General features: G+C 33.6%; 2 protein-coding genes across 2 annotated transcripts in view; one reads left to right on the forward strand and one right to left on the reverse strand.

Moving 5' to 3' along the window:
• LOC140434279 (matrix metalloproteinase-2-like) overlaps positions 1-8,029 on the forward strand; it is a 299,978-nt gene extending 291,949 nt beyond the window's left edge. Inside the window, exon 10 of the mRNA XM_072522424.1 lies at positions 59-8,029. Within this exon, the coding sequence (XP_072378525.1) occupies positions 59-411 (353 nt within the window). The 3' untranslated portion in view covers positions 412-8,029. The remainder of the gene's footprint in view (positions 1-58) is intronic.
• A 7,206-nt stretch (positions 8,030-15,235) lies between these two features.
• Positions 15,236-21,236, reverse strand: LOC140434280 (glucose-induced degradation protein 4 homolog). Its single transcript, XM_072522425.1, has 4 exons — positions 21,028-21,236; positions 20,501-20,668; positions 19,484-19,716; positions 15,236-18,371 (listed from the first exon to the last, which is right to left on the reverse strand). Exons 1-4 carry the CDS (start codon positions 21,172-21,174, stop codon positions 18,308-18,310), a joined length of 612 nt encoding a protein of 203 aa, XP_072378526.1. The 5' UTR covers positions 21,175-21,236; the 3' UTR covers positions 15,236-18,307.
• Between the last annotated feature and the right edge of the window lie 6,152 nt (positions 21,237-27,388).

The following is a 27,388-nucleotide window of genomic DNA, read 5'->3' on the forward strand; positions in this document are numbered from 1 at the left end:
TAATCACAACCCTACAAAAATATGTATCATGCATATTTATATTTATTATTATTTTCAGGAAAAACCTATTTCTTCAAAGGCAAAGGCTTCTGGAAATTCAATGATTACCACATGCGCGTAGAACACGAGAAACCAAGACTATCAGCACCATTCTGGATGGGATGTACGACCAATTACGAAGAAAACAATCACTCTACAACCACCCGCACCAAAGAATATTCTAGAACGCACTCTCGCACTAGCCATCCTACTCCCCACACCACCCGCAAAGTTCACTACAATACCTTAGGGGAGAAAATGCCGTTGAAAGACGCTTCACGAGAAACTGCCTCAACAGCCACGTCACATAGTCTTAATGTACTTTTAGTATTCGCGGTTTTTTATGGAATTTATCACGGGATAGGTCTTTAGAGATATGCTCGTCAGATTAAATTGGGTAAGAACGATATCGAAATAAGAAATAATCAGGCAACTGACTGTTTGTTTTTATGCATTACGCATCTTAGCTTGAAAATGTTGAATTCTTAATAAGTAAAACGTTTGTTAAAGATTTGTCGGCGAAATGTAAACATCAATATAACAGTTTTGTTAAGTTTTTCTTTTCTTCCACTTTCTTTGATAAAGGGTTGGTACGTAGTTCAAAGACTTGCAATTTTTGTTTTATTTTCTTTGATTTAAGATAGATGGTGCTTGGTTACTCCTATCCCCTTTGTATTGAGACATTTGGTTAATGAGCGTGCATTTCTATCTTCGACCTACCACTATCTGATGAGCCCCAATAGGGCGAAACATGTCATAGTGTGGCCGGAGCACTAGCTTTTAACTAAAAATTCGTTTAAGGTTCTATCCATTTTTGAGATAGAACTCCTAAGGCGAGTGGGAAATCAATTCGTATTCCAGTTGCTGTAACATTGACTATGCAATTGCTGCTTTGTAAGCGAATGCGTGGTCTTGATAAAAGAAAATATTTTGCGAAACAAACCAGGGCACTTTATCTTCAAATCGCTTTCAAAATGACCCAATAGGACTGCAAAATACACTTAAATTATTTTTGTACTGTTTTCCAAATAATAAATGTCAACACTACCTTTTACATTCCAAAAAATAGTCAGCTTCATCTTTTCTGCCGATGGGGTGGTTATGGGCTTCTTTATTGGTCTTACGACAGTTTTTTCTGCATAGCTATGACTGTTTGTTCATCTCCATTGTGTAGCAATACTCATAGTTCATCAATAATCACGGATCGATGAAAAAAATCTTTATAATTACGTTTTGTTATTGCCAAAAGGTTCTCCAAATCCGATGAAAGTGTGCGTTTTTTGGTTACCAGTCATATATCACGCAGATATTTTTTTCATATCTAAATAGTCATGTTTAGAACCTCCGCCAGCTCTCTAATTTTGATTCTACGATTTGCCATAAACATATTATAGTGAAATATGTCTACAAGTCAACTCTGATTTTTTCGTAGCCTTTGCCCTTTTTTCGAGTGAAGTTACCTAATAAGTGAAGAGTACTCGAGTTTTTTCAAAAACACTGCAAATTGCTTGCTTTTGATGATTTTTGTAACCAAACTTATAGAGGTTTTCTTGACATTTGACAGACGTCATGCGTTGGACGACAGAAGTCAAAATCGAGAGCAATCTGTTCTCACATGTCGCCATCTATCCAGTGATAGATTAACATCAAACTAGTATAAAATACTTTTGAACATTATAGAGGATTAAATAAAAATTAAGTAATAATTATTCATCAAAGTTTTTTATACATTATTTACAATTACAATTTATTGTATTACATACAATGGCCGACTCTTCTTTAATAAACGTTGAAATTATTTCCAACTTGCTTCTTTTTACGATACTTTATAAATTTTTTATTGTTCACTGTTAATATGACCTATTTTGATATACTATAAATCTGTAAGATTTTATATTGATATATTCATGCACTGTAAAACATTTTAAAGTAAAAAAAAGAAACTGAAGGCTCGTCATTTATCTGGATATATTTTTGGTATACAGGGCGCAATAATTATATACACACATAACATAGTACTTAAAAACTCATTTATAGCTAACTTGTGGAGTTAGCTCAACTCAAACATTTATTTTTGTTCACATAGTTAATCCAAAACTTCTTTCTTACAGAAGTACCCACAGACAGGTTAAAGCTATTGTTTAAAGAAGACGCGACTTTTACCAAAATCGATGAATTTGACGGCCCTATAACCAAGCAATTGATAAGATTATCGTTATACTTCTAGTTATTTCTTTGATGACTTACCTACTACACTTCTCGACATAAACAGTCTCTAGTTTCAGTTTCCTCATTCGAAATGCCTTCATTTCCTCATAATCCATGCCTCACCTTCTCAGTTTGACAACTGACTATGCACTATATAGTGGCGCTATCTAGCGACTGCGACATTTTGAAACCCATGAATTAATTGATAGTTTCACGTTTTAACAAAAGAATAAAACATGTATTTTCTCGACCATAAACTGTGATGGAACACAGGGAATCCAATATTTGTGACACGTGAACGATTTGACAAACGTGAATAACAGAAAACATAGATAAAAAGAAGACGATAGGACTGTTTAAGAAGTGACAGAGGATATTCCGCAAGTGGCGCCATTTTTAGTTTACGAAAATAGAATAATACGGTTGACATTTTTAATCTACGATAAATCCGAGAGACGTGTGTGGATGTCAAAGTGAAGGGAGCTTACAATGCTATTGAGATACAAAATTGTCCCAGCCCCAAGTGACCCATCCTCTGCTTTTATTAAATATAATCTAATATGTAAAAGGAACTTCTGTTTTTTTTTTTACTTTAAAATGTGCGCTCAAATACCTAAAAAACCACTGCTTTCAAATAATGATATATTAGATGTCAATATACCCAAAAAATTGCTCCTTATACAATACAACACATTTGGTAAAAGATTTCAGGCTAATACCTAAAGACTGAATCTAATACACCCTTTTTGTAATCAACTACCCAACTGCCAATACAATCGATGTTATCAAGATTTTGTGATATAACTTTTTTAATTGATTTTTATCATTATTTAATTTTCGTTTTAAGTAGGACTTTATTTTTAATATAGGTACCCTAGCTTTGGATAGTCACTTTAAATATAAGTGTTTCGGCTCGAAGGGTTTTTTATATTTAAAAAGAAACATCTTTAACTCGTAAGTTGATTCATCATTTGTATACAAATGGTTTTTATTCAAAAAAGAATAATGCACCAACAACTAAATTAATTTTATAAATTTCGTACCTTTTTTTCAATATTCTCAAAGTTGAAGTTTTGATCCAGAGTGCTGTTGAACTTTGACAAAGACTGATCAACTGTCAGCATTAGTTGACAGAACCACTTAAGCACAGACACACAAAACGTAACATTTACTACCAGTCACATATATTAACAAAATTTAAATAAACAATTCTAGCGGTACGTTATATTTATAATAGCAAAAATTGGATAAATGGAATCTAAAGGAAGCGTTTTTAAATATATTATTGCAAAATTGGATTCTATAGTTTTGTGCGGTGGGTCTGTCTGTTTGTACTGTCCAGTCTGGATCAGTAGAGGCAGAAACACTGATGACAAAATCTATTCAACTATGAATCTTTGTAAAAGTCATTATTGTAATCCAATTTCATTTAATTTTAAATATAAAAAACAAAGCGAAACACAACCTTTATCATTAAAATGCTTAAATTACTGTGATATAAATATATTAGTTATTTGTTTTAATTGCAGAAAACACTCCAATATCTATTCTTTAATAATTTACTTTTAAACTATTTCGATTTTGTAACCAGTAAGTAAAATTTTGGTACTTATAGTTCGTAGTTTCTGAATAACTTTACCCTTATTGTATAAAAATGGATTTCTTTATGTAAAGGAATGCATACTCGCGCCACTATCCAAAATTCAAACTGGAATTATTTATATATTAGATCATAAACAAGAAAATGCTGTAATAGTTTACTTATTTATTTATTTTTTTAGTATAGAAACCAAAAAACTTGTAGTTTTAATATAATTTGCCCTAGATATCTATATTCCTATTTTCTAGCGCTTTCAGTGAGTTTCAACGAGCCGTGATATCCTATCCCACACCGTACTACTTTGAATGAATTATTCTTTATTCACATAAATTAAACGCCGCTGATCCACTAAGGGAGCTGCTATACGCGCGCTAATGCCGCCACGTTGATGACGTGGAAAACATGGCACATAATTTCCAAGTTATACGTGACTGTAGTTGTGTCGCGTTGAGATCTCTTTGTCCACGTTTTTAGCGCTACATATAACTTGATATATGCAATGCGTGAGCTGCGCGCTACTAACACGAGCGGCTGCGCTAGCAACGCTTGCCATAGGGATAACGTAGACTCGACGACGACAATGTCGTTCGTATAATTCACTCCATGGTAGTACCATTATTCGGTTGGGCCGACGCTAACGCGGCGCTATTAACGCGATGACATTAGCTCTCATATGACAGGGTTCTTAGACTTACTCACAATGAGATCACTTCGCCGTCCCACTAAGTTATCGAGCTGATAATAGATATAAATAAAATATTTTTTCCTTAACTGGCTTTTATATATATCATATTCTCGTTACAAAAAATAATTTGAAAGATGTAGCGTTAAACATCAGCATAATATATTATATAGTGATTTTTCTTCATATTTTACTTTAAAAAATGCTCCTCTGTATATAGTACTTGTCTATATACTATTTATCTTTTAAATTTCTTTTTGTGTACTTTTGAGCTTGTCTGAAATATAAAATCATTACCAACGCTCACTTTAGCATATTCTTCTAAATAGTCTGTGGTGTGTTACTATTTTTGGAGTTGATTTGGAACCACAGTAGCTCATCCTGTTCTTATAAAAGATATGTCAAATCCAATAAGCAAGAAAGAAATTCACTTTTCTGAATGACAGAACTGACTACAGGTAAAACTGTAAATAGTATTTGTTATTCATCAATGAAAGATAATGAAATTGCAGTTCTCTCCTAATGCTTCCAGTTTTTCGTAAATCATAATATTTTCTGAGATCATGTGAAGTTTTTTTGAGAGTTCTAAACAAATAGGATTGCAGCAAGCTTATCAGTCTTCTGTCGTTTCACTCTCGAAACTATATCATCTGTGCGAATAACATGCATCAAAAATCTAAATCGTTGGATTGACGTTGTAAACCAGAAAATTCCATACTTATTCATTCTCGGCTCCATAGCGCTTCAGTGGTCATTCGACTGCTTTTATGAATGCCTTCTATATAAAGAAAACCTATCAGTGCTTTGATCTCCGCTAGATCTGTTATTTTACAATATCCGGAACGCTTATATTTCGCTACCAAACTGTCAATTTTAGAATTAGCGGACTGCGCAACATATTATCGTGGAAAAATAAACTCCCAACATTCAATAGGTGTTTTCGCCAACCTCTTTACTCCTGGAAAATGTATGGCAATATTTGATTTCTTAGTTATCACTCATTGGGTAAAAATGCTTGTTTAATGTCGTTGAACATCCTTGATGGTGAAATAGTGATCATTATTGTGCCAACTAATGGAAGGTTGCACACTTCGGCGTGATCTTAAATAATCATCTTCAGAATTATCAGAAGGTTCCTTACTATCAGATTCATCGCACAGTCTTGCAAGGCGCACTTACTTGAAATACACAAGTCGGTATATATTTCGTCGCACCTGGTTACAGCAATAATTCTCGAGTTACTTATTTGGTTGGGTCGGGTCGCTATAACTGATTCTCTTCCTCTTCTTCGTGCGACTAGGATTACTTCTGTTTGTCTGCCTCTTATTCTGTTTTAGTCGTTGTTGACTGTACATTATCTTTCCACCTTTTTGGCGGCCTTCCAACGGGTCTTCTGCTATACGGCTTGTTGTTTTTACAGATGTTCGCTAATCTATCTGGTCCCATTCGGTTTACATGTTCGTTCCAGTTTTTTTTTCTTGTTTTTATCCACCTGTTAATATTTTGAATTTTGCATTGTTCGCGTATACTTCTGTTGGTTTGTCTGTCTCTTAATGATATGCCCGCTATTGATCTTAATACTTTCATTTCGATATTGTTGATTTGTTGTTTCGTCTTTCTTGTATCGGTCCTTGTCTCCGCTGCATATGTTAGGATTGGTCATACTGTTGTCTTGTATACTTTCATTTTGCTTTCCGTGGTCAGATATTTGTTTCTCCATATGTGGTCTCTGTTCTTATATCCCTGTCACTAGTGGTCTCTACTCCTAGGTAATTGAATTTCATTACTTGTTCTACAATTTTGCCGTCTATTGCTAGTTTGCATCTACGCGGCTCTTTACTGATCACTATACATTTAGTTTTTTCTACTGATATTCTCATATTAAAATTGTTTGCTGTAATATTGAATACTGCCTTTGTAGGTCATCTTCGTTATCAGCAATTAGTACTGCATCATCGGCATAGCATAGTATCGTGATGTTATGCGCTCCCATGTGGTGGTATCCGTATCGTTTTCTTACTTTGTGAATTATTTGATTCATCACCATATTGAATAACAATGGGCTGAGCGAGTCTCCTTGGCGGATTCCTCCTTTTAGTTCTATGTATTCTGTTTCCCCTGTTGGTATTATAACTCTGGTCTTGTTGTTCTTGTTAATTTCATTAGTTATCCTTATTATCTGAAGGTCTATTTGTTGAGCTTGTAATAAATTTAAGATGTCATTTCGCTTCACCCTGTCAAAAGCACTTTTTAAATCTACAAAGCACATGTATGCTGGTTTTTTATATTCAATAGATTTTTCTATTATTTGTCTGATAATAAAAATTGCGTCTATTGTGATGCGGTTCTTCCGAAAGCCTTGTTGTTCATCTGCCATGTTCGCTTTTTCCTCGATTTTATGTTTTATGACTGCCGTTGACAATTTTAATGTGCTATTCATCAGACTAATGCCTCTATAATTTTCAGGATTTCTCGAGTCTCCCTTTTTAAGTATCGGTAGCAGGAGACTTTCTTTTCATTCCGCTGGTACTACTCCGGTATTTATTGTATCGACGAATAATTTTAGGAGCCATTTGCGTAGTGTTGTTCCTCCATATTTTAGCAGTTCATTGTTTATCTTATCAGGACCAGGTGCTTTTCTGTTTTTTAATTTTTTATTCGTTCTTGTAGCTCTTCTGATATTAGTATTCTATCGTAAGTTTCGTTAATGATTCTTTCTCTGTTCTCTTCTTCTCCTTCTCCATATAGTTTTGTGAAATCCTCAGTCCATTGCTTCTCCGTAATGTTATCTATGCGTACAAATTCAATCATTTCTGTTTTTTGTGTCCTTATCATCTTCCACACTTTTTTCTTGGATCCATAGAGGTCGTATTCCATATCTTTGGTAAATTTCTTCCAGTGTTCTTTTTTGATGTTATCTTTTTCTTGGTTTACTCTATTCCTAATTCTCACGTCGCCTTCTCGTGCCTCCGGTGTCTTCACTCCTTTGTATGTTAGGAGAGCTACTTATTTAGTCGTACCGCGTCTAACACTAAATTGTACGGTCTAGCATTGTACCATGGTAAGATGTACTGTAGTGAGTTTGACTAAGAATTTCGACAACAATAGTTAAAAATATAAAGGCGTTGCCGCTGTGATAATTGTTTCCTTATGTTGAAAGATGAAATGACTTTTGTCTGAGAGACCAAGCGTGATCACTGCTGTGTTAAAACATTTTCTTCTTAAGATTTTTCTGTCGAAGTTTTGAGTGTTGTCCTCTATTGAAATATGTCTTTTTAACTTTACCAGTTACCTGTAAATAACTGTTTTTGTGCAATTTTGCGCTTGTTTGAAATGCATTTTAAAAGTCATTAACAGTGTTCACTTCATATTTTTCAAATATTATTTGGTGTGTTTGTATATTTAAGTTGATTTTGAAGCAAGTCGCTGTTCCTGTTCTTGTAAATCGCAAAAAGAATAATTACAGCAAAGAAGTTAGACGCAAAGGTTAAAACAATGAATAAGTCAGATGAAATAAAAGATTTGGCAAAAAAAATTTAAATAGGAAGAAAGAAATCGAAATTCGTTTAAAGGGACGAGAAAGAGATGAAGAAGAAGCTACTACTATTTGTAAATCCATCAGGTTTTCTGTTTTATGATTGTAGATGATCCAAGCAGGATACACGTCCCTAGCTAGTACCTAGGTGTAAGATATCTGGCCAAACTGCATTGATGTACCTACGTTATATTTTTTATTCTCAACTCTTCCAAAGTTACTATGCTTAACTCTAGTTTAATCCTTATATGCAGTAAACGCCTTATAAGACCGGCTAAACGAACGGAAGCACCACATTCATTCAGTAGGTAGCGTATCTACGAGGTGTTATTTACGGCTAATCATTAATTAAATTAGTGTTATATGCTATTGGATTTTGCATGCTTTTGTAATTAACCAGATGTTCTATAACTTGTTTATTTGGCTTCTTGTTCTTTAATTTAATTTTTTTACATACTCTGATGAATATATAATTCTAAAGCTTACGAAATTTATTATTTCTTCACATGTCACAAAACGAGCCAGAATATATAACGCAGATATTGAGCAACTTATCAAAACTAACTCTGATTTAATCAATTATATATAGAATAGAGCAAAAACTAGCCTGATACCGACATGCCAGAAGAGCGATAAAAGAATAAAGTGAAAAGTAATACAAACCTTAGCAGTCTTCAATTATAATTCCAAATTATAATGATAAATGAAGGCATTCACGCTGACATAAACTTGTCCATACATAAACAGTTCAACTTCCTTTGACAATGGAGAGAAGAACAAGAAAGATAAACAATGCTGATATTGTTTCAGTGGTATTTTCTTGTAGCATTTTCCTAGCACAAAATGTATTGTGTAATACTTGAGAGATTGTGTACTACACTGTGTGAATGTACCTTTCTTCCCCAAAGCGCGATTACTTTATGCGTATTGCTCTATATTCTATAATATTGCTATCTTGAAATCAGATAGTAGATGATTAATGTGATTAAGTATTCAAATTTACCTTTCTTGTACACACTTAAAGAATCTTCAAACAATTAAAGCAAATGATAAACGAAACTGATAAATTGTTTTTAATATTCAAAATATTTTATAAAAATGATATAAATAATTTTAGTTCGACTTTTGGACCGTGGTTTTAGTCTCACTATCTCCCTACATCTAATAAAAAATATCAAACAATATAGACAACAAAATTTGCCTCATGAAATTGTGACCAACCTAAAGTTTAGGGAAATTGTGAGATGAATGGAACGTTTTAGTTCTGCATAGATATCATTTTGTAACTAATATTTTGTAATATGGTTGTTTTAATTTTATATTGTAAATTATAGTATTTGGTAAATGTACATAAAGAAATGTATTTATGAATAAATAAAGAATAAATATAAATTGTTTCTTCTTCTTCACGTACCATATTAGAATTATCCAACATTGGTGATCACCACTGCGAAGGTTTCTCGATGTTCTGTACCCAACTCTCCAATATCCGCCACTAGAATACACATCTGAACATGCACCAAACTACATATAGGTACTGACCGACAAATACTCCTATATCAAACATCCCACAAAATCAATTCACTCTTCCACCACAACCACAACAATTTCCACCAGAACCCCAATCAATTTACTACAACTCAAGAAACCCATTAGGGCAGACCTGAAACACAAAGCTAAAACTTGCAATTACACATTCAGAAAACTCGAATATATTGAGTCTAGAGAAGACGACGATCAAGAACCCCAAAATAAAAACGCATGGCAAGTAATTAAAAAACATAAATTTTCAAAACAAAATAACGATCCCAATTCTCCAAGCTCATCACCAACAAAAATACAAAATCGATACAGTGCATTATCAAACACCGAGAGCTCTGAACAGACTGGAATGAAAAAACAACAGAAAATACCAAAACTACCTCCAATATTCGTATATGGCGTCAAAAACTTGTCAAAGATATGGTCGATAACTTTGCATAAATTATGGAGGAAGAAACCTACTACACCAGAACTCTGACAAACGACACTGTCAAGATTACAACATATACAATAGATACATACCGTAAACTGATAAGAAATTTACAAGAAGAAGAAATCATTCACCACACTTACCAAATAAAGGAAGAACGCGCCTGCAGATTGGTAATAAGACATACATCACTCTATACACACAACAGATATAACAAAGGAACCAGAACAAGCCGGCCATAAAGTTCGCAATATAACTAAGATTCGACACAGACAAACAAAGGAACCCTTATCTTTATTTTTCATAGATCTTGAACCCAACAGTAACAACAAAGACATATTCAACCTAGAACTCTTTTGTCACAATAAAATAGCAGTCGAGGCACCAAATAAGAGAAACTCAATCATCCAATGCATGCGATGTCAAGCATACGGCCATAGTAAAACATATTGCACTAAACCGCATTACTGCGTCAAATGTAAAGGACAACATGATACAAAAGATTGAAAAAAACCTAGAAGCACTCTAGCTAAGTGTGTACTATGCAAACAAGATCACCCTACTAACTATAAGGGCTGTGCAGTGTACAGGGAATTAGTAGACAACAGACATATGCAGAAGAGAGAAAACCAACATTCTCAAAGAACAACATTCAACAGCCCACATGTATGTACTGAAACAAATCAGCTAAACACCACTTTACAAAACCATCAAAGAACATATGCAAACGTGACAGCACATCAAACCAACCAAGATTCAGAACCTAAAACTAATATAGAACAACAACTATTAACATTCTTAAACCGTATTGCCGACAAACAAACATGTATTGCCGAAATATGCAACAGAAAAAATACAAGCAGCAATCGTTCAAGTGAATGCAAAACCTTCTTTCAATTACTTGGCAGTAAATTCGTAGCCGGGGAGACTGGAATGCGAAACACACACACTGGGGCTCAAGACTCACAACAACAAAAGGTTGTAATCTTCTTAAAGCAATGACCGACAACAACTATGATTGCCTTACCAACGGAATCCCTACGTACTAGCTGAGTGACCACAGAAAACTTCCAGATCTACTGGACTACTACATAAGCAAAGAAGTGTCCAGGAACAACTGTCTAATAGAATCCAGCTATGATCTCTCATCGGATCATACTTAGAAGAAAATAGCAATCTTAATCTGCGGATCAAATCTACACATGACATCGATACAGCAGCTCAATATTTCACCAATGGTAATCTACACCACACGAACTGAACGCAAACCAACACATACCACAAATGCTCCCCTGCTAATTCGCCAATTCATTGCTGAAAATGTCGTGCGAGGAGATCCTGGCAAAGATCTAGAAACAACATAAATCTACATATATTCAATAGACTACGTAGGCAACTTGGAGTAGCCATCAAAGCCGTAAACAACGAAACCTTCGAACATTATATTACAAGCCTTGCAGCAAATGACCAGACGTTATGGAAGGCGACTAAGAAGCTTAAGAAACCATACACAACTACTATCTCTCCCAACTGTAAACCAAATGGCGAATGCGCCAAAAAAGAAAAAGCAGACGTCTTTGTGGAACATCTTGCAAACGTATTTCAGACAGAGCCAGCAGACTCTGATGAAGAAGTGGAAGAACTAATTAGTGCAGCATGTCAAATGTCCCTCCCAATTAAAAGTTTTACTTCTATAGAAGTCAAGAAAGAAATAAACAATCGCAACTCACGACAGGCCCCAGGATATGATTTAATCTCGGCACAAGTACTAAAATAACTTCCTCGCAGGATCATTACTTTGCTAACAGTTATATTTAACTGCATGCTAAACTTATTATACTTTCCAAAAATATGGAAATTTGCTAAGTCATTATGATCCTCAAGCCAGGAAAAAAGCCCAATGAAGTAACATCATTGGATACAAAGGATATACGCAGATCATGAATTCCTAACATTACTTCCAAAACATCAGTTGGGTTTTCAGGAAAATCACTCTTCTACCCAACAAGTCCATCGAATGATAAACAAAATATCAAAAAATCTTGAAGAAAAGAAATACTACAACGCTGTATTTCTAGACATCTCACAAGCGTTTGGCAAAGTCTGGCACGAAGGTTTGATTTACAAAGTAAAAATAGCTCTCTCCAGTAACTATTTCCTCCTACTTAAATCCTACATATCAAATAGATATTTCTCTGGAAAAATTCAAAGACCAACAATCCAACCTCTGTCCTATCAACTCAGGAGTCCCACAGGGTAGTGTTCTAGAGCCGCTGCTTTTCTCAGTGTACACAGCCGATATACCAGAGACTAATAATACTACAACTCCTAAATATATTTAGGAGTTGCATTAAACACGGATCGAACAGAAGAACCAGAAATCCAAAGAAGAATAGTAAAGGGAAACAAAGCTTATTTTTCACTCGATCATGTGTTTCGCTCCAAAAACACACACTGGAGATCGAAAATACAAAACTATTATCAGACCAATAGTATGTTATGGATGCGAAACATGGGTGATAACAGAAGAGACAAAAAGAAAACTGGAAGTCTTCGAAAGAAAAGTCCTAAGAAAGATATTTGGACCTATTAACGAAAACGGAATATGGAGATCCAGGTATAACCATGAACTCTACCAACTGTTCAAAGAGACACCGATCTCAGAATTCGTTAAAGTTCAGAGACTTCGCTGGGCTGGTCATGTAGTAAGAATGAAGACAGAAAGATTGCGAAAAGAGCCGTAGATAGTAAAATGCAGGGCGCAAAACCAAAAGGAAGGCCACGGAAAAGATGGGAGGATGAAGTGGCAGCGGACGCGCAAAATTTGCTAGACGTGGGAACCTGGAGAAGATCGGCGAGGGACCGACAAGGTTGGAGGCATAGTTTTGGAGGAGGCCAAGACCCGATTGGGGCTGTAGCGCCATTGGAGAGAAAGAGAGAGAGAAATAATACTACAATCGCTTCCTTTGCTGACGACATAGCAATACTGGCTGTAAATGAAGATCCCATACAAGCCTCACAAAACCTGCAACATGATCTGAACATACTCAGTGATTGGTATACGAAATGAAGAACAAAAGTAAATAAAACAAAATCAACTCAAATAACATTTACCAACAGTCAGAACATATGTCCTCCTGTAAGAATGGAAAATATAAGAATACCAACAGTAACAGATGCTAGATACCTTGGCCTCCATATTAACCAACGTCTCACTTGGAAGAAACATATTCGGACCAAAAGAGAGCAGCTCGACTTAAAATTCCGGCAAATGTATTGGCTCCTTGGACGTAAATCAAAACTTAACATCCAAAACAAAATTCTTCTATACAAAGCCATACTCAGACCTATCTGGTTCTACGGGTTACACCTATGGGGCTGTGCAAAACCAACGTCGCTGAATATTATCCAGATTCCAGTCTAAAGTGCTAAGATCGATAGTGGATGCACCATGGTACATAAGTAATAAAACACTTCACTACGACTTAAAAATTCCTTTCATCAGAGAAGAAATCCATCGAGCCACGGAGTCAAAAAATGACCGTATCATTCACCATGAAAATGAGCTAGTGAGGGAATTATTCAACAATGGTCCAGCCACAAGATTAGATAGAACCTGGCCCCAAGACCTACTTCAAAACTAAACCAAAATAGAATAAGGTGATACATCATTGGATGTCTCTCCTTCTAGCCCAAAAACTATTTACCTACATAATACTCCATAATGATTGTAAATAAACAACATAATTATAAAAAATTATTATTTGGTAAATATTAATACCTGTATCTATTATAGGTGTTTATTTATGTTTAAACTGAATCTGGTTCTCATTTTATCATTTGGTAAATAATAATATGTCTAAATATTCCAGTTTTTAATGGTCGAGGTATTTCTGGTTCCGGTATTAATTTCTATTAGTATACCTAATCAAGTTCTTATTCTATTATTTGATAAATATTAATACCTGTATCTCTTACAGGTGTTTATTTATGTTAAAACTGGATCTGGTTCTCATTTTATCATTTGGTAAATAATAATGTTTCTAAATATTCTAGTTTTTAATAGTCGAGTTATTTTTGGTTCCAGTATTAAAAATTTCTGTTAGTAAAATCAGGTTCTTATTTTATTATTTGGTAAATATTAATACCTGTATCTATTACAGGTGCTTATTTATGTTTAAACTGGATCTGGCTCTCATTTTATCATTTCGTAAATAACAATGTGTCTAAATATTCTAGTTTTTAATAGTCGAGTTATTTTTGGTTCCGGTTTTAAAAATTTCTGTTAGTAAGATCAAGTACTCATTTTATTATTTGGTAAATATTAATACCTCTAGCTATATTGATTGCTGTTCATATGCTGGAAAATTTCACTGTCGTTTTTTTTTTGTTTATCAAGGATTTTGCCGGTTAACTTCTTATCTTCTGATCTGTCGGATCTTGGTCTCCGATTCCAAAGAAAAGAACATTTTTTTTGTCTTTAGTTTTTAAAAATCTGCATATGCGATATGTCACTGGATTTTTAATGCACTGGTTTCTCCCTGCCTTCTGCTGTTGATGATTTGGTTGACTTCTGTAGTTCCTGGGGTGTGGCACGTGAAGCCATAAGTGAGAGTTAGGCGTCTTGAGAGAATCAGTTATCTAAAACCATCTTCTATGGCTCTTGTACTTTTATAACACAGCCTCTACGCTTAAGATTTGAGGGATTTAATGTCCTCCGTACCCGATACTCTCAAAATTGTTAATTCTCGATAATAGTTCATTACCACTCTTTCCTTTTTATAAATCCAAACGTTCACTCTAGAATAAGACAAAACTAAAATAATTTTGGTTTTTTTTTAATTGTTATTGATCGAAGTGAAATCCAGTTATCGCTTTCCTTCATTCTGGTTTCTAAGTTTGACAGATGCAAACCCCTCACTAAACTGTCTAAGCTTATCGTTCGTTATTTGTCTCTTGCAACTTTAGTGATTTAAATTGTAGATTTCCGGTAAAAAAATTCGACTTTCACATCTCTTCCATTTACTATCATCGAGTGGTTACTCCACCAATTGTGAATATCGCACAGCCTGTTCTTCCTTAGACCAGTTTTGTTCCCTGTACTCCTCAAAAACGTGCGGGGTTAATATCAGGACAATACTACTCAAGACTCCGTACGTTTTCCCCCAAAAATGAGGTCCAACATTAATTACAATGATCTTTATTTAAATCTTTTTAATCAACACAAAACCAAACATCAAAAATAATAATAAAAAAAATATATTCAATTACATTTATACATAATATACATAACAAATCGTGACTTACAAGAGTATTTACTCGAAAGTTTTTAAAAATCTTAATATTTAGGTACATTACATCCAGTCATTGTTCGTCAAAGTCCGAAATTACACCACAATGGCAGATCTTATACAGCGGCTGGTTCACTAATGTTCATTACATCATATAAAAATATGAATTTACCTACTATAAAAATAATTAGACAGGAAGAGTATAAAGTGTAAAGAAGATATTGTTGCAAATGCACGAAAAGAAAGTAAAAAACACTTCACACTATCAGGACCATATTAGTTACTCCAAAGCAGTGTCACCTGCTCGTCAAATCACAAATCAAACAACTTGTCGTCGCTGATTGGTTCAACCTAGTCCCAGATTGTCCGATCGCCTAGTACCCATGGGAATTAAGGAATCAGCTGTAAATTGCGACACATCTGATAGTCCCATAAGTTTCTGCATGGTTTATGGTACCCTAACAGGCAAAAGCAGGTGTTTTTTATCCGTCCCAGCATAATATATAACGGGTAGGCACTCTTTGTGTTGATAGTGTACCAGTACCAGAAGCGTTGTATCGGACGATGTCCATACTCTTCCAAGCATGATAAGTTTATTGGTTCCTATTTGGGAATATGGCGCAGTCAATGCCCATAAGTCGGAGCTAATTCAGAGCGACTGGGGCGAAATGTTGGCCATTTTAGAGCGCTTAGCAGTTTCCTCATCGACCAAATTATATCTTGGTGGATATTGTAATAATAATCAATTAAGTTTGAGCGTCCTTTTACATCATCACGTTAAATAGTAGATTCTTTTCTGATATTATAGGCTACGCCATATGCTGCAATCTATGTATGAGTTTAAAGAAGTAGCTTCACATCAATGGAAGACCAATCACCAAATGGAGATTGATGATACTTAAAGAAACTTGTTTGTTGTCAAGAAAAGAACAGAGAGTATTTACTACTATAATTTGTTAGCAAAGAAGAAGCATAATCTACAATAGATCTCAATAAAAAATATTATGGAACATTCTTTGAAGAATTACTTAATCAATGTGTGTATATTCTGATTTTCCTTGTTTTACGTCTTTTGGTAGTGATCAAGTAATCCAGTAATCACTAAACTACTAACAACAAACCAAGTTTGCCAATCCATTAAAGACTGGGTTACCTGTAGACTTGGTTTACTTTATTATTCAATTTTGTCAAAACAACTCAGCTTAGATAAGTGAACTGCAACTGATTCCTTGAGGACCCAGTCACATATACGTAATAATTTAACTAAAATGCGCGTTTCAACTTAAATATGACAACATTTTATACTTGCTTCCATTTTTTAAAATTTCTTTGTTCCCAATGTTATCTGTAAAACTTTTCCTATAAAAATTTCAAAAATACATCCAAATCACCCACATTTTATACTTCATTCACTTTTTTCTTTTGCCAGCTGCCGATAAAAGATCTGCCATGGAAAGACACTCTTGATAATTACCAACATTTCATTTCTCTTTAATGTTTTATATAAAACAATTAATCGTCCTAATAAAAAGATTCACTCTGAAAACATAATTACATAGGTAATAAAATGAACAAAAATAAAAAGAATAATTTTTGATACTAAAATACACAAATTGGGTGATATCTTGTAAAGAGAGCTTCACACTTGTTTTTGTTTGCAAAGAAATAAGTACAGGACCGGTTCCCACCAAACTGGTCAGAGGTTAAAATAAAAGTTTTTCATTAAAAAAATAAGATAAGAGTTTATAACATAAAACAATATCACTGTATTTTAAATACTGCTTAAAATAATGAAAGGAATACTTGTTTATTTTGCAGAAATGGCAAAAAGTGGTTAAAGAAATACTTATAGGGCGCTGTCGCGTAAAAACACCAAAAGAAGTTTAAACGGGAGACTATATTAAGATTTTTATGTGCATAAAAATTTTAAGGAGCGACTAATATACAGGAAGAAAAATATGCATAATTTTCTACCTATATACTATTTCAGTGACTTAGGAAATAACAATTTTTTGACATTTTTATTTCGATCCAACAGGACTTTGTCTGTACATACATTATAAGTCCGAAAAGTCTTGATGAACTTTATGGGATACAAAATAGTGGAAAAAGCACACAAAATAGATACAGCACAGGCTTTTCTATAAGTAGAAATATACATTTGCATGGATGGTGTCCTTAAACTTACTGGTCCCCAAAAACCAACACTAAACATGATATATGAGAGACTAGAAGACAAAATATTTAAAAGAAAGACATTATACAAGATATTTAACAATATAAAACGCGGTTTTAGGTGTCTCCTTACGACATAGTGAAAAAAGATATTATAAAGAAACTGTCAGAGCATTTTACGAACATATACAAAAGCATTCTACAGCTATGGAAGGCACACATTTTATTGAAAAACTCCTACGATATATATTTCACACCTTTTAAAATTGATCATATTAAAACAGGAAAAATCAATTAATGACAATCATCCTACATGTCAACGATTAATAGCAATGAATGTTGCTTCTTTCGCTTGGAGCGCCTCCAATTAACAAAATATCAAGTATTCCTTTAAGTATTACCCACAGTAGTCTATTTAAACAACATGTATGTCCAACAAAGAGAAAAATGATAATACTTTAAAAGTAAAAATAAAAATCATATGCTTTTAATACTATTTAATCAAAAAAGACAAAAGTCTTTAAAACCTACAAATATCTATATAATAGAACTCTCATCTTAAAATATCAGGTATATATTATCCGTACAACAAACGTTTCACAAAAATGTGAAACAATAGAAAAATTACTAGAGGTACTAAGCTAGTACGTAGTCAGTACGTAAAAGTTAATGTAAAAGTTCGGGCATATCTATCAGTTTGGTAGAAATCTGCCGAATGTTTAAATTTATACAACAACAACAAAAAAGAACTTTCCACTGGTTCGAAATTTGCCCAACGCTTTGGGGGGTTTCTTGTGCTTCCAATTTACCTAAATTCATATATTTGTATACTATTTTCAGGCACATGAGTTAAATTCAAAGACTGAAACCTGGAAATTAAAAAATGGTGTTATACATTTTCAATATTAAATTAATTATTACATACAGGGCGAACAAATTATTTGTTTTTGTATGTGATCAAAGATATAACTATGTACTGTTGTATTCATTTAATAATGAACTTAAACAATGTTAATGTCAAAAATAGGTAAGTGACTTTCCTAAAAACAGCATAAGATATGCATTTTGTTATTGATACATTAGTTGATGTTACAGTGTATCATAATAATTCGGTCCTTGTATGACCCTGGAAAAGATACGCAAAACAATGACATTTTATACTATAGAGCCACCGAAAAAAATCGTTAATTGAGATAGGCTTCAGAATCACATATTTACATGTCTCGGTAGTAGCCTGATTACCATGCTGAATGACAATTATGGTTTAAATTGTTAATGTAAAGTTTAAAAATCCAATCTTTTATTCAATGACTAAAGGAGTCAGTTTCATTTGTTTTGCATAATGGGAGTGACTTAAAATATTTTAAAAGATATTTGATGTTAAGTATGTTCCAGCAATTTTAATTCTCTCTTACGTTGAATTCCATTTTTTTGTAAGAATTTTGAGTTTATTTGAATCAGATATTAAAAGAAACTTCAACTATATTATTGTAACTAAGATACATTATGTATTTCTCTTAGTAAATAAAGTGAATATTAAAAAACATTTTAGATTATTTTTCTTAATTATTTCTGCTTTTTTGGGGAATATACGGATTTAGTATAGAATACTTTAATCAATGCATTTTACAACTATCTCTGTGTTTTGGCTATATTTCTAGTTATTTTTTTTAATAGGTTGGAAACATTTTTTGTCACCATTACCACTCTTATAGTTTCTTTGGTATTAATTTATTGGAAGATTGTCTTTTCTTTTGGAAAGGATTTTCTAATTTATAATCAATTAGAATAGGCTCAGAGCAAAATTAGACACAATTTAGTTTTGTGGACCTCAAATCATCTGCTCTATTAACCTTAAAAGCTAGGTGAAGCCTAAGAAAAGTCCATCGGAAGACCAATCAATTACACTTAACACATTTATTATCCAGTTTAGATTGTTACAGTGCATATGAGTGTTTATTGTTAAAAATGAATTACTTACCATTCAGAACTTCTGTGGTAATAGTAACCCTCTATTGTGGCTTTTGACTTTTGAAAACAAATATAATAAAATCCAGCAAAGGAGGCTCCTGATATATCTTTAATTGTATGGTCCGGGACTAAAAAATGTTCTTTCCATCTCATAAAAACATAGTCTGTATCAGCAAGGGCTTTGTAATCAAAAGAATCTGAATTAAAGGTTTTGGCATATTGACTGAACAGTGAGAATTTGCTCTGAAAAGAAAACAAAAAATTAATTTTAATGTCAAACAGAGGTACATTCAGTTAACATATATTTTTAAAATTATTTTATGGCTTTTCAGTGTCATTCTGAGTTGTCCAATGATAAACGAAAAGAAAAAACCTAAGAGGGACACACAGCTTGAATCAAATAATGTGATCGCTATTTGGCTCTACTCTCACAAACAAAAAATCAAGAAAATAGTAAAAAATTGTTATCTGAGTATCCAAGATCAGAGTTAAGAGAATGTCTATTAGATTTCGCATGAATCCTTGAACATAAAAAAATTGAGCAAAAATAACTTCTCTCTCCAGAATAATAGGAACAGATAATGATTGGTACCCATAAAATTTGCCTGACCTGGTTCCCAGTCATCTTTTTTATTAATCTTTTTCTTATATAATAACACACTTTCAACTACCTATTCCCAAATTTTCAACCTTCCCCTATGTATTTATACCTCATAATCAATATAGTCTACACTTCATACTATTCACTGACAAATTAACATTAGCATATTCAACATATCAAGTGATTCTGAGTGAAAACCTTATTCTTCTCCAAAGAAACACACACATAAGATAGAAAAAAATTTGAAAATAGTATTGTGATAGATAAACCCTTTTTGACTGAGAAATAAATGGTCTTATTACATATTGTCTTATCACATATACAATTATTAGTTTAAGCCACAAAAATCACACTCCAAACTATGACACCATTAAAACCATTCCTCAGTATCTCTCATTTCTCACATAATTAAAGAAACATTGTTACCCAATGTTTTCGGTCCACATCTTCGTCTGCATCCCACTTTCTGGTAAGAAAAGGATATTTTTGGCTTATAATTTCACCATCAAAAAATGTGGTCAGTTTTGGGTACTCATCTGTAAGTCCATTTATTTGTAAATATCCACAAAGATATGAGTTTTCTTCATCTACATGCTAAAAAACAAAATGTATTAGAAAACACTTGTCCTAAAAACACAATTTGGCAAGGTGACTGTATTTATTTTTTAATTTCAGCAGGAAATTGGACAAAAAATTTAAAACAAGGATTATGTGAAAACCTGCTCATAGTTAAAAATAAACATTTTGTGTAGGTAAGTGGTGATTACTATGACTAAAAACAAAAAAGTGAAAATACAGGTCACATTCTACTGTTACGAAATAACTTCTATAAATTAAGTAGAACGCAATTAAAGTGAATTAAAAATCTTCAGAATAGTGACAATCTTGAAAATTACTATAAACTGTATGGAAAGTTGTAGAAAGATTTTTTTGATATAAAAAGTTTTTCTAACCTGTAAAATAACTTCCACCTCGTAACTATTGCCTTTCGATTTCTGGAATCCTTGAAATTTTGAGCCATTGTATAATAAGGATTTGGTAACACCTGGTTGTTTGGAATTTGCCGGCAGGGGAGGCGTTATTTCCACCCTAACCGGCATTTTCTCAAGATTTTCCTCTGTCTTATCCAATTTTTAGAAAGTCAAAATTAAATGTCAATATGGCTTCCTATGGAGAAATTTGGAACTATAAAACAATGAGTCATTAATTGAATTAGCACATGACTTACACAACAGGCGTCCTGAGATGTAAGTTGCCTGAGTAGTAGTAGTTCTCACTCGAGAACTATAACAATTTTTTTGAATATTGAGATTGCATAACTAGTAGTTTTATTTATTTATAACACTATAAAATAAATCCACAAGATGAAAATGAAAAATATTATCAAAGATATAACTATGTGGAATGTAAACATTTACAATATGATGAATTTGATACTAAATGTGATTAAAAAAAAACTAGAAAGGTAAAATACAATAAATCCCATGGTCAACCAAATCAAGCGAGTTTAAAGCACAGACAAAAAGAATGGTGCCTAGCAGGATCATCATCATCATCATCAGTGGCATTACAGCTCGTTATGAGCCAAAGCCTTCTTCAGAACAATCTTCCATTCGCCCCTGTCTCTGGCAACTCTTCTCCATGCTTTAACTTCGATGGATTTTAGATCATCCTCTATGTTATCTTGATACCTAAGTTTTGGTCTTCCTCTAGCTCGTCTTCCCACTGGTCCTCTTCGGTCGAAAATTTTTCTGATCGTTGCATCTTCATCTCGCTTAATGACATGTCCTATCCATCGAAGGCGTGCTAATTTAATACATTTTACGTCAGGTTCCCCAAAACTTCTGTATAACTCAAAGTTGTAGCGCCTACGCCACAAATCCTGTTCTTGGACTCTTCCATTATATTTTCCTTAGAATTTTTCTCTCGAAACGTTTAAGCAATCCTTGGTCGTTCTATGTAAGTGACCACGTTTCTGACCGTATGACCCGTATGTTAACACTGGCCTTATTAGTGTTTTATATATGGCAACTTTATTTTTTCTGGGTAGTTTTAGGGACATCTGTTTCCTCAAGCCATAATAGCACTTATTGGCAAGCACTATTCTTCTTTTAATTATTTAATATTAATTATCTGGGATAAATGTCTTGGTAATGAGAAAAGACGGGGATCTCGTCATTGAGACGGGCGCAGGTGACAATAATTGTTATATTGAATATAAATATAAAGAGCGATGCCCAAATGGTTGATCGCCATCGACTGGTAGATCGCGACAGCTTCTGGAGTCGATCGGGAAAGAATTCAAAATTAATCAGAGTCTGGTCAAAATATTCCAGATTTCTGAGGCAATACAACTGCGCGACGTTCGGCGAATGTCACCGATTCTTCTCGAAAGTTTGCTAGTTAGTTGATGTTGTTAGCTTTTGCTAGCTAGATGTTAGTTTTTATGCTGTGATAAGTAGAAGTTCTATGTAAAATAGCAATATTTAAAACGCAAAATGAGTGCGACGAAACCTAAAAGTAAAACGAAAGTAAAACGTACCATTTCAGTAGTTGGGAGGAAGAATTTTTGTTTGTTATATTCAAGGATAGTGATCAAGCATGAGTCAAGGAGACGAAAATTGCAAGATTTGAAAGAAAGTTTGAAGGGAAAGCAATTTATTTCAACAACGGAAATGTCTACATCCAAGGAAATTTATTATCAGGATGCATTTTTACAGCCTTTGGTTTTTTATTTAGCATCAGTACCTCTATGTCATCGATGAGTTTATTATGTTGTCCAGATAAACTCGAATCATGCATTTCTAATAATCCTCATGCCAATTTATGGATACGAAATCCCGGTTTTCACAGCCTCATAATCCTAACTCTTTTAAATTCACTTCATCATTCTCTTTACCTTTATACCCATTTAGAGTCGGCCTTCTTCCTTAAATTTCAGTTTTTATCTTAGGTTATACCAATATCGATCCCGTTTACCGTCATGTGCTGCCTAAGTATCTCCCTCAGGGTCTTCTGTGGTTTTCCTCTCCTACTTCTACCAGGTACTTGCAAATCAGCAATTCTTTGTATTGGTTAATTAAAGTTTCAACGTTGAACATGTACCAACCATTCCAAACTGATGTGCTCTCATTTTAGCATAAATTGGTGCCACCCTTAAACCCATTTAAACCCTAATATACCCATTCTTAATTTCATTCTTTTTTGTTACTCCTCTCTTCCATTTAAGGATTTTTATTTCCGCCATAAGCATTTGTTGTTCGTCTTTCTTTTTTACTTACCCAATATTCAGTACAGAAGATCATAACTGGTTATTTGGCAGTTTTACAGAATTTTCCTTTTCAGTTTCATTGGAATATGTCTGTCACACAACACATTACTCGCTTCCCTCCACTTCATCCGTCCCAGTCTAATTCTACTGCCATGTATCTCCATCTATTTCTCCATTACTCTGTAATACCGATCCTATAGTTCATCCAAAGTTATTATTTAATATGTAGTATGTAGTAACTATTTTAAATGGTCATTCTAAATATCGTGTTTTTACCATACTAAGTTCTAAACCATTTTCCTCACGAACTTGTGTTCACTGTTCCAGTTTTTGTCGTAAATCCCTTTCAGTATTTCCTACTATTACCATTAAGCACCACGGAATATTACCCTGTATGTGGTTTCGTTGTTATCTCATCCAACACTAATGACTAAGCACCGAGACCTAATGCAATCCTACTTTCATATGAAAATTATCAGTCTCTCCAGCACCTGTCCTAATACGTCCTGCCGTCTTTAGTTCTTCCTTCCATCATAACCTCGTCCTTTACTTAAGTAACTAAAATTAGCGCGTTTATTAAAACGCTAATTTTACTAACGCAAAAGATTAGTAACAGAATGATTTTAATGTATAGTAAGCAATAAAGCAAAAAGTGGAATTCCTAAAACCGACTGGAATCATTTTATATTTGCTTTTAGTACAACGTATTTGCAAAATTTTTTTCAGCATTCCTGATGTTTTATAATGTATTCTATTTTCAATGTCAAACAGTAGGTACTGTGTATTTTGCTAGACAAATTCAACGACTATATTAGTGATCAATCTTTGACCAGTAAGAGCTAAAGCACACGTACCTTTTGAGCTACTTTTCGGGAATAGATTGTCGACGGCTGTATATTTATATGGTTAAACATAGACAAGCTTCTCTTTGTCGTCCATTCTAGTGACAGGTAAAATTTTAAACGTTATCGTCACAAGTCGTCCAAGGCATCTCATAACTCATATGGGCAACATGTGGTCGTTGGGTTGGGCGACCGGTACGTCCCTGACACCCCAACCGAGTCAGAACATACGCAATGTGAAGATAAAGTAATACCGTAAAAAAACTTAAGTGAGAAGAGAAAGGCCTGAACATTAACGGTAGAAGATTAACAAATTTGAAAATAGCAGACAACATAGTTTTGTTCTCGGACAACCTCAAGGAGATATGTACAATGCTACATGAACTTCAGTTAGTGTGTGCCAGTGTGGGTCTTAAAATAAACATCTCCAAAACAAAGTTCATGACAAACCTAGTACCTAGCGGAAATAGCAATATTGGAGACTACGAAGTAGAGCTAATGGAAACATACATATACCTTGGACACGAAATAAAGATCACAAGAGACAACCAAACATGCGAACTACGAAGAAGAATAAATCTAGCATGGGCAGCCTATGGAAAACTTAAAGACATCTTTAAAAGCGATATACCAATTTCTTTAAAACGTGAAACGTGTGTTATTTGACCAATCTGTGATCTCTGTGATGATCTATGGTGCCGAAACTTTGACATTGACAGCTACAACTTCTAAAACGAGAAGCTAATTAACCCAAGCGATGCCGACGTTGCCAGATTTTCTGTACCTAGATTTTAGCGCGATTTTTAAATAATGGAGGCGTAATAATCCTCTTTCGGGAAACACATCTTAACCATTAAAATGAAAATTTTTTGTGAAGACTATTCAAAACAATCATTTGTTTTGAATAAAATCTTCTATGTTATTAACAAAAGAATGAAATATTTTTGTAGTTATTTTTTAAAAGAAATAAATACTTTGAGTATTTGATTCGTTAATAGCAAGGAATACATACTTTATGTAAAACAACACTTCACTTGTAAAATTTTTATATTGACGGTTACGATGTTATTATTTGCTATTATAAGGAAAAGGTCAATATTTTCGTCAACGTTTCTGTTTAACTATAGAACTAATTTTACATTTTTTTATTATTTTAAAGCATCTGTTGCAAAATGTAATTACAACATTCGTACATAAAAACTACACATTTCTATTTAAGAAATTTTAATTTGCAAGTTGCAATACAATAAAAATTCGACATTTTAGAAAATGTATATATATTTAATATTGATATACTCATGTCGTGATGGCTATATAGATTTAAATATAAAAAATGATTCTTCATTGGAATGCTATAAATTTTCTTTAATATCGCTGAGTTCTTGTTTAGTAGATCTCATAAGACTGGAGTTTACTTGCAATCTCTTCTTTTTTATGGAAAAAATCTGATTTGTGAATCAATATGTCTTTTTAGTTTCTAGAATTCTAAAAGACCAGAAATGAATGTTTAATACACTCGGAGAGAATTTTTTAAGTCAGAAAAAAAGAAAGACAATTTTTTTACCTTTGCTCTGGGACTCCGATTATTAGCTTTGAACCTATTATCAAAGAATATAGACGCTTATAAGCGTCTATATTCTTTGGTGGTACTAAAATCTTGATCCACCTCGATCCACCTCTCATCCTTGTTTGTAACGTGCGTCCCACCCGGTTTAACCTTTGCCGACTTTCAAAAATAACAGTGAACAATTATTCTTCTATAAGCGTCTATATTCTTTGCTATTATGTTCTTATCTTCCTTTTTTAAATTGATATGTTGTGAATCAAAAGTATGACTAAAGAAATTCTTTGGTATGACCATAATGATATTTTCGCCATTCTACAAGAATTGTGTTGTTTTCTATAATTACTTTAATTGTACTTGTACTACATGAATTGCTATCTTACGTGATCCTTGACCCTTTTGTAATCTAGATCTTTGTTGTATATTTTTTGGGACATAACCTATAAAGAATAAATCTATGAATATTTAATTATTCAGTTAAATATTTTAACATATTTGATTTACTTCTATTACAATTAAAATAAAGTATTTCTACAGTGGTACTATTACATTTACTTTTTAAAATGTCAGAGCAATTGTTTGCAATTTCGATTTCTTATTTCCAGTTTTCAAAGTCTGTTTTCTTTTCAAATGAAATCACATACCTTCACATTTCACATTACCTTGTGTGGTTGTGACTCAGACTGACAGAGACCAACACATCACTATTTGGCAACGTCGGCATCACTTGGGCGAATTAGCCTCTCGTCTTCTAAAACGCTGCAAATAGCTCATCGGAAAATGGAAAGGTCAATCCTGAGTATATCGCTTCGTGACCGAGTTAGAAATGAAGACGAAGAACGAGTTACCGATGTAATTTCCCGAATTGCCACACTGAAACGGAACTGGGCCGGACACGTTGCCCGAATCAGTGATGAAAGGTGAACGAAGAGTTGCTTGAATGGAGGCCGAGGTTAGACAAAAGAAGTAGATCAAGACCCCCTACTCGTTGGACTGACGATCTCAAGAAAATGTCAAGAAATTGGATAAAAAGTGCTCAAGATAAAGCACAATGGACAAAAATGAGGAAGGCCTATGTCCAGCCGTGGACGCAAAGGGCTGGATGATGATGATGAATTAGCGTGTTGGAACAGTAAAATTATTATTATATTTTTTGCTTATCTTAATTCTACCTACCAATCTGAATGAGATTTGCTGATACAGAGATAAATACCTATTCGTATCTTAATGTAAGAGCTAGTCGTTTATCAGGTGGTATGTTTTTTCCTCATTACAGTATCTTTCTTTTTGATTTGACGTTCTAAAACTTCTAACAAAAAATCAAATGTGTTTTTAGACATTCGATAATACACTCAGGTGCAAAAAATTGATCCATGGGTATTATTTGCTGAAAAAAGAAAACGTTTGAAGATATTAGTTTTAAATCAGGTATATATGTAATGTAATCTCGTAATGAGTGGAAATATAACTATCGACAATAATACCATACAACAAACAGACACTTACAAATATCTGGGACACGAGATCAAAATAAACAGAAACAATCAAACAAATGAAATACAGAGGCGAATAGGCCTGACATGGGCAGCATTTGGCAAACTAAGCCATATTCTAAAAAGTTCAATTCCCATGTGTCT

Source organism: Diabrotica undecimpunctata, chromosome 2, assembly GCF_040954645.1.
Source record: "Diabrotica undecimpunctata isolate CICGRU chromosome 2, icDiaUnde3, whole genome shotgun sequence".
NCBI classification, from domain to species: domain Eukaryota; kingdom Metazoa; phylum Arthropoda; class Insecta; order Coleoptera; family Chrysomelidae; genus Diabrotica; species Diabrotica undecimpunctata.

Bases quoted from the DNA above. Each gene is read 5' to 3' on its own strand.
- LOC140434280 (XM_072522425.1), bottom strand. From the start codon at position 21,174: ATGCCGGTTAGGGTGGAAATAACGCCTCCCCTGCCGGCAAATTCCAAA. The intron at 20,669-21,027 runs GTTAGAAAAACT...TTTGTTTTTTAG, and splicing joins AGGTGGAAGTTATTTTACAG to CATGTAGATGAAGAAAACTC. The intron at 19,717-20,500 runs GTAACAATGTTT...TTTTCTTTTCAG, and splicing joins ATGTGGACCGAAAACATTGG to AGCAAATTCTCACTGTTCAG.